The 16,478-nt window shown below is 41.5% G+C and overlaps 1 protein-coding gene across 9 annotated transcripts in view; it reads right to left on the bottom strand.

Annotated features, from left to right (window-relative positions):
- Window positions 1-6,838: 6,838 nt before the first annotated feature.
- The window catches only part of SMARCA2 (SWI/SNF related, matrix associated, actin dependent regulator of chromatin, subfamily a, member 2), a 172,854-nt gene continuing 163,214 nt past the window's right edge, over window positions 6,839-16,478 (bottom strand). For all 9 annotated transcript variants that reach the window (XM_049710873.1, XM_049710867.1, XM_049710871.1 and 6 more), the window contains 2 exons: window positions 9,014-9,156; window positions 6,839-7,719 (listed from right to left, as the gene is read on the bottom strand). In XM_049710873.1, coding sequence (XP_049566830.1) covers window positions 7,684-7,719; window positions 9,014-9,156 — 179 coding nt within the window. In that variant the 3' untranslated portion in view covers window positions 6,839-7,683. The remainder of the gene's footprint in view (window positions 7,720-9,013; window positions 9,157-16,478) is intronic.

Here is a 16,478-nt window from a genome sequence, read left to right on the forward strand (position 1 = left end):
TGTACATCAGTGTTTATAGAAGGCTTATTTATAATACCCAAGAACTAAACAACTCAAATGTCCATCAATTAGTGAACAGATAAATAAACTGTGGGAGAGCCATATTATGGAATACTACTTAGTAATAAAAAGTCACAGAATACATATGCAACACGAATAAACCTCAAAAATATTATAGTACTTGAAAGCAAGCAAACACAAAAGGCTACATAATGTATAATTGCATTTATATGAGATTCTAACAAAGGCAGCACCATAGGGACAGAAAGCAGATCGATGGTTGTCCTGCAGCTGGCAGTCAGGGTAAGAAACTGACCGAAAAGGGTGTGAGAAAACTGTTTAGGGTAAGGAAAATGCTCTATGTCATGACTGCGGAGTTGCATACATTACTGTATGTAATTGGCAAAACTCTGCTTTTAAAGTGGGAAAATGTTACCGTGTGTTAATCAATCTATGAACAGGAGAAAATGGAAAGGAAGTAAGTTAAAATTTTAAGAGTGATTCTCTCTGGAGAATTGATATTTTTAGCATCCTGTAATGACCTTCTTCAAAAATATCACCTGAGATGCACAGTTCATTGAGCTGTATGACCCTGTTATTGTACAGGAGACATTGACGTGGTGGTGAGCTCTTGGGGCGGGGAACTGTTCTGCAGTCCCATGATTGGTTGCAGTGTTTTAGTGAGCCCCTGGGGCTATGACCTTCACAAGTGCTTCTCAGATTTGTTTTTTTCCCCCCTTAGGAGAGACAGGAAGGCTAGTGGGTACTGGAGTTGGGTATTGCCCTTCTTCCACCTTGGCAAAATAGTTTCTATTAAGGGCAGGCCTTGTTAAAAAGGCGTATTTAAATATGACTACTTTTCCACTCCCTCCTCTCAAAAAGTGAGGGGGAATTTTTCTCCTGTCTGTACCGTGAGAACGTAATAGGGTTCCCGGAGGGAAATCTCATGAAAGTGTGGAGGCCCTCCTAAGACTGGACGCCTCTCCTATGTTTAACTCACAAACTTGTCCACACTGAGGCCTCTAGCAATTCGTTAATTACAGATTAGGTTTTCCTAGCCTGGTGATGGTTACCAAGAGTTCTTTCCTGCTGGCCTTCGGCTCCAGTAGGTCGGTCGTGATTCTCTATATCTGCCTGTCTGTCTCTTCAGCTTGGCGGGCAGCAGTTTACCCTATGACCTCAGTTCTCTGGTGGATCTAAGAAGCGTTGTTGATTTTCAGTTTGTTCAGCTTTTTTCTTGTTGTGTTAATGGGAGAGCTGACTTCCAAGCTCCTTAAATGCTAGACAAGACATTGGAAATCTCAAGCACTTCTTTCTGCGTGGTAATAGTATCAGTGTTTTTTTGTTTTTTTTTCTTTCTCTGTACTTTTTGTACCTTTGTACTTTTCTTACTTTCCACATTTTCTACAATGTGCATATGTTCATTTTGTAAAAAATACGAAAATAAATGTTCTCCTAACAGAAAAAAATTTAAATGAGTTTAATCTCTGTTGCCTTGGAGGAAAATAGGACAAGTTGCAGAGAACAGTACAGTACTTAGAAAAGAAAAAAACCCAAACTTTCAACCCCTACACAGCTTACTATCTATTGTACATTAACATGACTTTACAATGCCATTGTCATCATTAGCACAACTTAAATATTACAGGAGAGTCTTGCCCCGGCAAATAACTATTTTTCATTACACGAGCTTCCTGTAAGACACATCAGCTCTTCAGTGGAAAGCAACACAATTGATAGTTATGCCCTAAGACTCTTTGATTTCCCCCTCAAAATCCTTTCCTTACTCCTTCCACCAATCCTGAACTATTATATCATGATCGTTACCCTGTCCTAACCAAATTCCCACACTGAAAGACACTTTAAATCTAATTTCAATAAAATCCAACCTTGACTTTCCCTCTCAAATAAACTACCAAATCTCCATCAAGGTGGTGGTCTCCCTTACCACAGTAAGCAGTAAATTCAGCTTCATCTTACTACCAGGTTACACTGGGAAGCTGGGGAAATGACATTTGACAGTGTATATCATTCTATGTGAACAGGAAGAAACAGGAAGAAGTGACCACACCAGTCTTTGAAAGCCGATTGCCTGGTAGGGGTGAATTCTAAATTAATTTTTTTGGTATTATTTCACTGGTTGTGGTGAATACATGTCTATTTTATAATCTTGGAAGAGGAATTTAATTAAAGTTCTTACAAGAGAATTAAAAAATGCATATATATGCTGGGGGCACTATGAACCTCCATTCTTTTTGAGGTGTGTAATCCTGAGCCTTGCTTCGTAACAGTTCTTGGGTTCACAAAGAGGCCTCTTTCAAATGGATAAACAACAGGTCATAGCACAGGGAACTATATTCACTATCCTGTGCTAAACCATAATGGAAAAGGATATGAAGAAGAATCTGTGTGTGTGTGTGTGTATATAATATATATATAATGTATATATAATATATATTATATATATATTATATATATATTACCGTACAGTAGAAACTAACACAACATTGTAAATCAACTATACTTCAATAAAATAAATTAAAACTAAAAAGACCAAGAGACCTCTTTCTAGTTTATATGTTAAAAAAGAAACCAGTGTTTATAAACAGGAAAGTGGTTTTCCCTTAGTCTTGACTTTGTTGTCTTGCTTTATTCAACTTGGAAAATCCCTTTGGAAAATCCTTACTGAAAATGATGCAGAATACAGATACCTTTGCATAAAGGGCTTAGTCATTTGGAACATGTCACTTCCACCCCCTACGAAGCTCAATGTCCTAAACCACACCAATGATGAATACAGCTCACCTGGACATAGATCGAGCAATTCTACACCTATGGGTCATTGTTTCTCACCCTACACCTCATCATTTTTTTTTTTTTAAAGATGATGTTGGGGGTAGGAGTTTATTAACTAATTTATTTATTTTTGCTGTGTTGGGTCTTCGTTTCCGTGCAAGGGCTTTCTCTAGTTGTGGCAAGCGGGGGCCACTCTTCATCGCGGTGCGCGGGCCTCTCACTATCGCGGCCTCTCTTGTTGCAGAGCACAGGCTCCAGACGCGCAGGCTCAGTAGTTGTGGCTCACGGGCCCAGTTGCTCTGCGGCATGTGGGATCATCCCAGACCAGGGCTCGAACCCGTGTCTCCTGCATTAGCAGGCAGATTGTCAACCACTGCGCCACCAGGGAAGCCCACACCTCATCATTTTTGATGACCTCTCCCTAAATACAACAGAGATTGAAACCCTGAGATTCGTATGACAGTATATAAATGAATAAGGACAGAAAATTTGCTTTATCTGGTTTGACACAGCTCTTATTTAGTAAATTTTAAGAAGAGGAATATACTTGGCCATTCCTCCAAGATAGCTGTATAGTGAGATTGACTGTTACTATAAAATTCTCACGGGAACTACGTTTATTCATAAGGAGAGAATATGTCTCTACCCTTCTGCTAAGGAGACCAAAAATATTTCTCCCAAGTATTATATACTTATCAGTGTGAATGAAGTTCAAGTTAAGCACAACTGAAGCTTCCTTCCTGGTAACATATATGACAGAAAAGCTGTGTCAGAGAGAAAAAATATTCATCCTTTTCAGTTATTCCCGTTTATGTTGGTTTCACTAGAGTGACAATTGTGTGATGGATGGATATGCCTGTACCAGTGATCTAAATCAAGATTAGGATCAGCGTGGCCTCATACTGTTCCCCAGGAGCGAAATAATGGGGATTAAGAGTCTGATGGATTTAGCAGTGCTCCTTCAATTTGATCACACGTCAGAATCACCTGGAGGGCATTAGCGCTATCCAAGTCAGCTGGATTTGAGCAGCCTTGAGGGTCCAATGGCAGCTGAATATAAAGACAAGGTCTTGGTCTTTGTGGAGTGGCTTGTCACTAAGAAGAAAGAGCCAGGGTAGCGGAGGAGCCCGGCCAAGAAAACTGGGTCTTAAAGTTCCATATTCTCAGCCACAGCAACCAGAGACCTAAGCCGAGACTCGTTTGTAAGCCTGGCTGGGTCAGCAAGTGCCAAGCAAATGGGTGCCTGGGACTCTTATCGATAAGGTCAGTCCCAGGCCTCGCTCACTGGGGAGGTAGGGAGGCTGCATGGAATATGGGTTTTTTGTATGTACGTATGTATTTATTTATGGCTGTGTTGGGTCTTCGTTGCTGCACGTGGGCTTTTTTCTCTAGTTGCGGCGAGCGGGGGCTGCTCTTCGTTGAGGTGTGTGGGCTTCTCATTGCCGTGGCTTCTCTTGTTGCAGGGCACGGGCTCTAGGCGAGCGGGCTCTAGAGCACAGGCTCTGTAGTCGTGGCTCACGGACTTAGTTGCTCCGTGGCATGTGGGATCTTCCCGGACCAGGGCTCGAACCCGTGTCCCCAGCACTGGCAGGTGGATTTTTAACCACTGCGCCACCAGGGAAGCCCCAGAATATGGGTTTTAGAGGCAAAGAAATCTTACTTTCGAATTCTGCTTTGGTACACTGGCCACAGCTATTCAGTCTCTCATTTGCGTCATCCTTATTTGTAAAGAGGGAATCAGAACTACGCCTTCTCCCCAGGTTTCTTGTAATTAAATAATTCTAGTAAAGGATCAAGTACATCGCCTGATACTCGTAGCTTCCTTCCTCCGTTCCTAGAAAACTGTTGCTCTTGGAAAGACCTAAGCCTACCAATGGGCTCACCTACTGGAAATGGACAAGGCAGCTGCCAGGACCAGGTTAAAAATAGGCAGATGTGCAGACGCAGGATGGCCTGCCCCTTGCTCACACATGTCACGCTCCCTGCCAGCTCACCACTGTTGTGCAAGCCACCTTCCTGCCTTGCCTTTCTACTAAGGCCTGGGAGAACAACATACCAAAGACAGCAGAAGAGAAATTAGAAAACATCCTTCACACAATAGACATCTTACACCGTAAGGATAATGGTTTGGATGGCCTTGGAACAGCAATACCTCTAAGGCTGAGAAGAGATTCCAAGGAGTACATAAAGTATAGGAAATACAAAAATGGAAGCAGTGAAATAAGACTGTTTCTTTGAACTGATAGCAGGTCATGTCACTAAGAAAAACTAATGTGGTTTATTCTTCATGGGAGTCTAGAATCCTACTGTGGTCAGCAAACTGTAAACAAACAAGAAGGGAAACGCAACACATTCTGTAGTGCTCAGACTAACTGGAAACTCAGACCTGAATGGACACTTAGGAGAGAAGTTTCTCGGGAGGATTGCACACAAAAATTTGTATGGGTCAAACTTCCTTCAAGACTCAAGGAAAGATACATTGGCAATTCCTCTTATTATGAAAGTAAGAAGCCCAGAGTTGTCCTTAGACAATTCTAAGAAATGAAGTTTTCACCAATCCGTTAGAGATGAGCGAATACTCTTGCATTTTGGTCCTTGTCATCATTGGGTCCATAAGAAGGAATGTGTCAAGCTCTGGCTAGGCTTCTTTGTAAACTTTTAAAAACAAATGCAGGACCATTTGGGGGCAACTGAGGAAATGTGACTGTGGATCGTACATGAGATACTAGGGGACTATTGTTAATTCCCTTTGGTATGGAAGTAGGACTGTGGTTAGCCAGGAGACGCCTTTATTCTTAGGGGATTTGTGAAGTATCTAGGGGTAAAGCGTTTAGGATGGTTGTGACTTACTTTCAGATGGTTTAGTTAAGAAACAAGGGGCGGTGCTTTGTGACCACCTAGAGGGGTGGGATAGGGAGGGTGGGAGGGAGGGAGACGCAAGAGGGAAGAGATATGGGGACATATGTATATGGATAACTGATTCACTTTGTTATAAAGCAGAAACTGACACACCATTGTAAAGCAATTATACTCCAATAAAGATGTTAAAAAAAAAAAGAAGTGGGTGGGGTGGGAGGTAGGGAGGTTATAGTCATTGTGAATCTTAGGAGGAGGGTCTATGGGTATTTACGGAACCAGTCTTTCAACTGAGCACTTTCCAGATCTTTCTAAATCGATATGAACATAGATTTATTCCATGCTAAACAAACAGTCTAAATCTATATTAGCGTACACAGGCACACCTCATCATACTGCGCTTTGCTTTATTGTGCAACTTTGTAGTTACTGTATTTTTCACAAATTGAGGGTCTGTGGCAACCCTGACTCCAGCAAGTATATTGGTGCCATTTTCCGATGGCAGTGGCTCACTTCATGCTTCTGTATCACGTTTGGGGTGATCGTGATACTCTTTCATGATTATATTTGTTTGGGTGATCTGTGATCTTTGATATTACTACCATGACTCACAGACGATGGTCAGCCTTTTCAGTGATGAGGTGGATTTTAATGAAGGTATGTACATTGTTTTTTCAGACATAATGCTATATTGCACACACTTAATAGACTACAGTAGAGTGCAAACCGAACAACCTGACATGCACCGAGAAGCCAAAAGACTCGTGTGACTCACTCCGTTGTGACATTCACTTTGCTGGGCTAGAACTGACCCTGCAGTATCTCTGAGGTTATACCGGTAGATTTTCTGGCAAGTAAATAGAACTTAAGCCACTAGAAAAGGTTGAGCAGGGGCTTAGTGTGACTCGGTCCATGGCAGCATCTCTCCTTTTGTATAAGTTTAAAAGTCACAAAAGCAATAGACTCCTCTCCCTTGCGACACACCTGGTTCATCCCAGGGGATTCTCTCTCTCAGTCTTCTTAACTTTTTTTCCTACCACGTGCGCTGCGGCAAGAGCTTGCCCCGCTCTCTGCAGGAGACGGTGACTCAGGCACCAGGGTTTCGGTCCCTTAGAACTCAAAAACCAGAGGCAGTGTTTGTTGAGCTCAGCTGTTATCTCTTTATTAGGAAAGCACCAACACCACGTTCTTGGAAATTACTGGAATTTTATTTGCCTCAGGCTTATGACTTGCAACCAAAGACATTGTGCAAAGAAAGCAAAGATTAAGTACACTTGAGGGAGAAGGAGACAATACACATGGGTAACACAGGAGATCAGGTTGACAAAGGAAGCCATCCATTACACTATATAGATTGCAATATTCAATAGCGATTTCAACAAAACTTTTCTTTTAAATCAAGAGCAAAAAATTAAGCAATGTTTACAGTAGACATAAATCTTATACAATTCAAAAAGCGTTTTTTTCAGATCATAGAGCATAAAATGGAAAAATGTCTATGTAGGTGAAGTCTAACTACTGTACATTTATCGCCTATTAAAGTTGCTTATATGTACCACAGTGTAAAAAAAAAAAAAAAAACAATACCGAACAAATAAAAACCTTGAAAATTGCCTGATGAAAAATAAAATAACCAGTGGCTTTTAATGGCTTCTCCTGGTTATCAGTGCTACAAAAAGACAAAAAATCTTCTCATCTGAACAGGTGATAAAACCAGGCACAATCAAACCGTTACCAAGACCCACCCATAGAAATATACTATCCACCCACATATTTTCCATCAAAAGCTTTTTTGTTTGTTTTAATCTTTGAGGCCCATTTGGTCACAATATGTTACAAAGATTTGTGTATGAGTGTGTGTTTCTTTACACCATGATATCATATGTTTGTCTGGCACTATCCTAAAGCTAGCTTATAGATGATAATGATATAGAAACAACCCAGTGCCCATATGACAAATGAACTCACTGAGTGGAGACGAGAGAGGGGAGAAGGAGTTCAGTTCTACCAAGAAAAAAATGTCCATACTGATCACTCATCATCAGTCCCACTAGCTTCTGACTGTTCCTAAAAGTAAAAATAAGAAAGACAATAAGCCATCAAGAGGCAATGTAGCAAAGAAATGACATTTTGGAAACAGTTAACCCTCCCAGTAAAGAGGCATCGACAGCCTCTACGCGGAACAGGGGAGCTCCCGCTTGGAAATCCCACAGCAATGCCCGCTGTCTATGCCAGTGTTTTGCTCCATTGCACTTGGGCGTGGAAAGTTCATGGATATTGAGTTCTAATTTTAGCACTACGTTTTTAGAACATTCACGGGAGAAGAAAATTCCATGCATTTGCTGTCTACTTAAAGAAAACACAGGATTTTAAATGTATTTGAAGATGCTTGTGTCGAGGGTTAAAGGCTGGGTGGGGTGGGATAGGAATGCTGAACCTTTTCAACAGACCCAGATAGCAGCACGTTGAAGGAAAATCAAACTAGCATAGGCGCTAACATGGAAAATTAACCTTCCAGAAAGAAAAAAGAAGGGGCTGTGGGGTAGGGAACCTGAGGTCCTCTTGAAAGTGAAAGAAATAGAGGGCCCTTTAAAAGGCAGTGTATTAGAAGCTTGTGCCAGGCACTGCTACCTTATGGACCACAGAGTCAGGGACAGTGCACCAGACTGAGTTAATGCTCTCTGGGTCTGAATTCAGACTCTGCTATTTACTTCCATGCCCTGCAGCAAAACACACATAACCTAAGCACTGAGTTCTGTAATATGTTGAGAGTGACACCTGTCTTAGGATGCTAATATTAATAAGCACTGAATATGGTGCCACCTGGAAAGGTCCTTATGTCAGGGCCTGGCTCCATAAGGGCTCCCTGAAGTTTTCAAATATTAAAAATAACACCTCTAGGTACTTAAAGATGCATCTGGGTTTTCCGCACGGCACCTGAAATAGCAACTCAAACCCCAAAGTCACTCTATCATCCCACTTAGTGTCAGTCTTCCATGGAATCATTATTTCCTCTATATACTGCTGTATCCTAGGCACTATGCTGGGTGTTATGGATATAAAATATTAACGAGCTGTGGAGAAATCTCTCTTTGTAAGTAGGCACTGGGAAGATATGAAAGGGGAAAAGGAAACTTGATTTAGTAAGTTTTTCACTTTTGAAGACTATTCAAAAGGCAATAAACAAAACCCCAAATTCTTTGTTTTCAATCACGCAGCTCAGTTCACATCCCTCAACACCAAATCTTTACATTTTCATTTCTGGGTAATGAAGCATAGAGGTTGGCAGGGGCCTGGGAGTACGAGAGGGAGACAGATGTGGGGAGAGTGTCCCGACCTCAGGCAAGGCAGCCGCACTTACATTTCCATCCGGCTCTTCATCGCTGTCAAAATCGCTCACCACAGGTTTGGCTTTTCCTCGATTTGGCCTTTTCTTGCCTTTTCCTTTGTCCCGGCCTTTGTCATCTTTTTTATTGAGCTTGATTTTCACCTTAACAGATTTTGCTACAACAAAACCAAAACACACAGCAATGAGGAATCAATCACAGGGAAATTTTTTTTTTTTTTTACATGTTTATTGGAGTATAATTGCTTTACAATGGTGTGTTAGTTTCTGCTTTATAACAAAGTGAATCAGTTATACATATACATATGTTCCCATATCCCCTCCCTCTTGCGTCTCCCTCCCACCCTCCCTATCCCACCCCTCTGGGTGGTCACAAAGCACTGAGCTGATCTCCCTGTGCTCTGTGGCTGCTTCCCACTAGCTATCTGTTTTACGTTTGGTAGTGTATGCATGTCCACGCCACTCTCTCACTTTGTCCCAGCTTACCCTTCCCACTCCCCATATCCTCAAGTCTGTTCTCTAGTAGGTCTGTGTCTTTATTCCTGTCTTACCCCTAGGTTCTTCATGACATTTTTTTTTCTTAAATTCCATATATATGTGTTAGCATACGGTAATCTTTTTACGGGTAGGAAAATGATCGCCTACCTGCAGGTGACAAACCCAACAACCCCGAGTGCCCTGAACATTCTCGGACTGATTCAAGCCTGTTCTCCATTGTCCTCCCTAGTTATAGTTAGCACCCCTTTCACTTGCAGACATGTCTAAGTTTGCATGATAAGTTACACAGTCACCCTAAATGGGCAACAAGAAGGAATGAGGTCCCAGAGGGAAGCTGGGCTGGGTCCTTTCCAGGTCTCCTAATGGATGAACAGGAATCTTCCTAACCAGGACAGCGAGGGTGGCCTTACCTACTGTGTGGAGGGGTGTGGGCATTTTAAATTTTTCATTACAAAAATATTTTCTTATAATGAATTTTTATTGGAGTACAGTTGCTTTACAGTGTTGTTAGTTTCTACTGTACAGCAAAGTGAATCAGCTATACGTATACATACATCCCCTCTTTTTTGGATTTCCTTCCCATTTAGGTCACCACAGAGCACAGAGTAGAGTTCCCTGAGCTATACAGTAGGTTCGCTTTAGTTATATACTTTATACATAGTATCAATAGTATATATATATCGATCCCAATGTCCCAGGTCATCCCAGCCCCCCCTTCCTCCCCTTGGTGTCCATACGTTTGTTCTCTACGTCTGTGTCTCTATTCCTGTTTTGCAAAAAGATCATCTATACCATTTTTCTAGATTCCATATATATGTGTTAATATTTGTTAATTATTAACAAAACGATATTTGTTTTTCTCTTTTTGACTTACTTCACTCTGTATGACAGTCTCTAGTCCATCCACATCTCTGCAAATGACTCAATTTCATTCCTTTCTATGGCTGAGTAATATTCCATTGAATGGCCATCATTGAAAAAATCTACAAACAATAAATGCTAGAGAGCGTGTGGAGAAAAGGGAACCCTCTTGCACTGTTGGTGGGAATGTAAATTGATACAGCCACTATGCAGAACAGTATGGAGGTTCCTTCAGAAACTAAAAATAGAACTACCATATGACCCAGCAGTTCCACTGCTGGGCATATACCCAGAGAAAACCATAATTCCAAAAGACACATGCACCCCAATGTTCACTGCAGCACTATTTACAACAGCCAGGATACAGAAGCAACGTAAATGTCCATTTAAAACAGAACTTTGACATTAAAAAGTATACATAAGTGTAAAAGGTTTAAAAAAAAAGCCAATGATTTTTACTGTGTAAATAACTTCAGTTGACTTAAAAAGAAAATTCATAGGTGAATATTTTTAACAGTACAGAAAGGTACAAAATGGAAAGTAAAAACAAAACAAATGAATTTGAAAGGTTTCTTTCCCCGTCTCTCGTCTCTCACCCTACTGGTCTCTTTCTGGTGATTATTTCCAGAAAAAGAAGTATACCTCAATATTTGAAAATATACGCATCCCTGTGTGTGTACGATTCTCTCTCTATTGATAGATGACATAAAATTCCATAAATTTCTGTATAGAGAGATATAAAGAATTCAAGCATATACACATACAGAAAGATGGCATCCCCTTCCACTCTCACAGGGCTATTCTGAGGATAGAAATAAAAACACATGGAAGAAAGAAGTCCAAGTGTTGTACCATAGTTAGAGGTGCACATCCCAAGGTTCACAGAAAATCTGTTCCCTGGCATTGTTCTGGGACAGGTGTCCACAGAACAGCATTTTTAGGGATGGATGATGAAGTGACTGACAATGCAAGTCTCTCATTCAAACCAGTTTTGTTAGAATATTATGTTTGGTGGGTCTCAAGGAACGTAGAAATAGATGTTGTCATGGAGAGAATCAACTCCAGAAAGAATCTTAGAGATGAGAAATTTCCAGACTTCTTCTGTGAAGGGGAAGGACCCATAAAACGTTTCCAGAAGTGAAGTCTTCCATGGAAGTACAGGCTAACAAAAAAGATGAGAGCAGAGATGTTCTAAACTGAAGTGCAGGGGCAGCAAATGCCCTTCCCCCATCCCAAAGAGGGCTTGCAAAAGGCTGGCAAACCTAGTGCTCAAAACAGTATTCCTAGCCCAGGCTTCCGTATATCACACCCAAATGTCTACTGCTTAATAAGCTATAAGGTGGGGACTTGACGAAAAGACTGGGGATGCAAAAGTCTACCGATTAATGGAAATGCACGAAGCTGTGAAAACCTTTAAAAATGTAAAAAGTAATTTGGAAAGAAAAAGTGAAATATCTTTATCTACACAGGTGTGGCTCTTCCTGACATGGGAGTACAGGAAATCCATGGGCGGTGTGAAAGGGCAGAAGACTGTCAGTAAAGGTAAGAAAATACATCCTCGAGAACATAATCTAAATACTCACTGGAGTGTGGGACACTCAAAAGCTATCAGGTTTTGTGAGTCAGTGGATATGCCCCTCGAAAAAACCCACCTGAAAGGCTGCCATGGGCAGCTAGAATAATAAACTGGACCATCAGATGGGCCCTTTAAACAGCATCCTAAGGCTTTATGACACCACTACACAGACCTGTGACAAGTTCCAGTTAACCAGGGTGGCAGGCAGAATAGTGATGGCGCCCAGAGATGTCCATGTCCTAATTCCCAGAACTTGTGAATATGTTACTTTGCATGGCAAAAGGGATTCCACTGACCTTGAGATGGGGAGATTACCCTAGATTAACCAGGTAGGCTAGGCCCAATCTCAATCACACGAGTCCTTCAAAGTGGAAGAAGATGAGGTTCTGATTTAAGAAGGTGACACAAGAAGACCCTGAACTTACCTCTTCCCACGGACACACCGAATCTAAGGTATGTATGGAACAACCTTCTCTGTCAGTGACACCTACACATTGGACAAATGTGGAAAAACCCACACTGAAGCAAGTAAGAAAGGCAGAGAGGCTGACACATGATCTCATGATAAATGCCATCCTTGGTGCAGTGACCCACAACTGGAAAGGAACTGAAAACTTGAAGCTTCTCTAGGAGGGGTGAAGGTTTGAACCCCACATCAGGCATCCCAACTTTTAAGTCTTGCCCCTGAGGGATGCCCCCGAAACATCTAGCGTTGAAAACCAACAGGGCTTGTGTCCACAAGACCCACAGGGCTACAGCCAGTTCAGAAATGGCTCGTAAAAGTCTCATGCTCAGACTCACCTGCCCCAGGACCCAGCTCAAAGTCAGCTGATGGAGAGGCACCCAGACTTCACATAAAAGAGGCTTATTTGCTTATCTTAAAGCATCAGCCTAGGGACGGGCATCTAAGTTAACCCATATCTAAGGGCTGACCATCATCCCTTCCAGAGAACTTGGCAGAGGGGGGATGCTATCTTTGCACTCTCCCTCTGCCACACTCCAGAGCACTAGTGTCTCTTGGAGGGGAGCTTTCACACACGCCCGGTGCCCTGGTTTTTGCGAGTGCTGTCCAGGGGATACCTTCAGATTGCCTGCTTCTGGTGGTCAGTGGCACTTAGGCCTGTGGTCCCACTGGACTGTAGATTTGCAAACTTTAAAAAGCTGCTGCATGAGGGTCTGGCTTCCAATCAGCCTGAATCTAGGTGTTGAGATCCTCCCTTCTAAGACACTGACTGACAGGTCTTGGCACACCCTCCACTATTGGGAGCCACTACCTGTAGGCTGCTTGCACAATCACAAAGGTGTGAGAGACAAGGAAGAGTCAGGGTGTAGGTTGAAGGATAAAGTTTTTGTCTCCTATGTGAGGCCACTCCTTCAAGACTGGGAGAGATGGCTGTTTTATCAAATGAGAGAGTCAAGAAAAATAGAGGAATATGTTCCAAATGAAAGAACAAGATAAAACCTCAGGAAAAAAGTCTTTCATGAAACGAAGATGAATGGCTTAGCTGATTGATAGAATTAAAAATAATGGTCATAAAGATGCTCACTGAACTTGGGAGAATGAATGAATGAAAACTGAGAACTTCAAAGAGAAAACACAACCCTTGAACAACGTGGGGGTTGGGGCGCCAAACCTCTGTGCAGTCAAAAATCTGTGTATAACTTTACAGTTGGCCCTCCGTATCTGGGCTTCTGCATCCACAGATTCAAACAACTGCAGATTGTATAGTACTGCTGTATGTATTCATTGAAAAACGAACAATCTGCCTCCACGTGGACCCATGCAGTTCACACCTGTGTTGTTCAATGGCCAACTTTATAAGCAAGTACCAAACAGAAGTCACAGAGCTGAAGAATATGAAAACCGAACTGAAAAGTACACTAGAGGGGCTCAACAACAGACAAGATGAAGCAGAAGGGAGATCAGTAAACTCGAAACTCATCCAATCAGAGCAGCAAAAAGAAAAGAAGGAAACGGAGTGAAGATGACTTATGGGACAACATAAAGTGGACCAATATTCACACTGTAGGGCTCCCAGAAAGAGAGAGAAAGGGGCATAAGACTTATTTGAAGAAATAATGGCTGAAAACTTCCCTCATCTGCAGAAGGAAATACATCCAGATCCAGGAAGAGTCCCAAATAAGAGGGACCCAAAGAGACCCACACTTAGATGTACTACAATTAAAACGTCAAAACTTAAACACAAGAAGAGAACTGTAAAAGCAGCAAAAGATAAACAAACAACTTGTTACATACAAGGGCAACCCCCCCCAGAAGACTATGGGTAGATTTTTAAGCAGAGACTTTGCAGTCCAGAAGTGAGTGGCACAAGACAGTCAAAATAGGGCTTCCCTGGTGGTGCAGTGGTTGAGAGTCCGCCTGCCGATGCAGGGGACACGGATTCGTGCCCTGGTCTGGGGAGATCCCACATGCTGCGGAGCAGCTGGGCCCACGAGCCGTGGCCACTGGGCCTGTGCGTCCAGAGCCTGTGCTCCGCAACGGGAGAGGCCACAGCAGTGAGAGGCCCAAGTACCGCAAAAAAACAGACAAACAAAAAAAACAAGACCTATCTATAGGCTGCCTACAAGAGACTCACTTCAGCTTTAAAGACACACACACTGCAAGCGAGCAGATGGAAAAAGGCAGTCCATGCAAACGGAAACCAAAAGAAAGCTGGGGCAGCTAGACTTGCATCAGACAAAAGAGACTTTAAAGACTGTAGTAAGAGAAATAGCAAAGGGTCAATACAAAAAGAGGAGATAACATTTATTAACAGACATAGAGGGAGAAATAGACGGCAATACAATAATATTAGGGACTTTAATACCTTTCTTTCATTAATGGACAGATCATCTAGACAATCATGGACAGATCATCTAGACAGACAATCAATATGAAAACACTGGCCTTAAATGACACACTAGACCAGAGGAACTTCACAGTCATATATGGAACGTTCCATTCAAAAGCAACAGAATACACATACTTCTCAAGTGCACATGAAACATTCTCCAGGATAGATCATATGTGATGCCTCAAAACCATGTGAGGCATGTGATGCCTTAATAAATTTAAGCAGATTGAAATATCAATAAGCCTTCTCAACCATAATGACATGAAACTAATCAATTACAGGAGGAAAACTGGAAAATTCACGTATGTGGAGATTAAACAATGTTCTACTGAACCACCAATGGCTCAACAAGAAAACCAAAAGAGTAAATTAAAAGATACCTTCAGACAAATGAAAATGGAAATCAAACACGCCAAAATTTACAGGATGCAGAAAAGTAACCCTAGAAGGGAAGTTCAGTGATAAATGCCTACATCAAGAAACAAAAATCTCAAATAAAACACCGTAATGTTATACTTCAAGGAACTACAAAAAGAACAAATGAAGTCCAAACTTAGTAGATGGAAGGAAACAGCAAAGATCAAACTGGAAACAAACCAACAACAACAACAAAAGAGAGAGTAAAAAGACAATAGAAAAGATCAATGAAACTAAGGGCCGGTTCTTTGAAAAGATGAAAAAAAAAATGAACAAATCTTTAGCTACAAATCATAGCTACACTCACCAAGAAGAAAAGAGAGAGGACTCAAATAAAATCACTAATGATAGAGGGGATGTTACAACTGTTATCAGAGAAATGCAAAGAATCACAAGAGACTACTATGAACGATTATGTGCCAACAAATCATACAACCTAGAAAAAAACGGGTACATTTGTAGAACCAGACAACCTACCAGGACTGCATCACAAAGAAAACAGAAAAAGACCAATTACTAGTAAGGAAGTTGAGGCCACAGTCAAAAACCTCCTGTTACACAGAAGTCCAAGACCAGATGGCATCACTGGTGAATTCTGCCAAACATTTAAAGAAGAATTAGAATGAATACCTATCCTTTTCAAATTTTTGCCAAAAAAACCCCAAAAACAAACAAAAAATGGAAGAGGAGGGGACACTTCCAAACTCATTTTACGAGGCTAGCATTATGCTGGTACCAAAACCAGACAAGAAGCCTGCAAGCAAAGAAAATTATAGGCCAATATCCCTGATGAATGTAGATGCAAAAATGCCCAACAAAATATTAGCAAACTGAATTCAACAATACATTGAAAGAATCATATACCATAATTAAGTGGGATTTCTTCCAGGGATGCAAGTTGGTTCAACATCAATATATCAATCAATATGATACAACACATTAACAGAATGAAGGCTAAACCTTATAATGATCATCTCAGTAAAATGGTACATATGAACTTATTTACAAAACAGAAATAGAGTCACAGATGTAGAAAACAAACTTATGGTTACCAGGGGGGAAAGGCGGGGGGAGGGATAAACTGGGAGCCTGGGATTGACATATACATGCCACATGATCCAGCAATCCCACTCCTGGGCACATATCTGGAGAAAAACATAATTATATGAAAATACACATGCACCCCGATGTTCACTGCAGCACTATGTACAGTAGCCAGGACATGGAAGCAACCTAAATGTCCATCCACAGAGGAATGGATAAAGAAGATGGG

Source organism: Orcinus orca, chromosome 6 (assembly GCF_937001465.1).
Source record: "Orcinus orca chromosome 6, mOrcOrc1.1, whole genome shotgun sequence".
NCBI classification, from domain to species: domain Eukaryota; kingdom Metazoa; phylum Chordata; class Mammalia; order Artiodactyla; family Delphinidae; genus Orcinus; species Orcinus orca.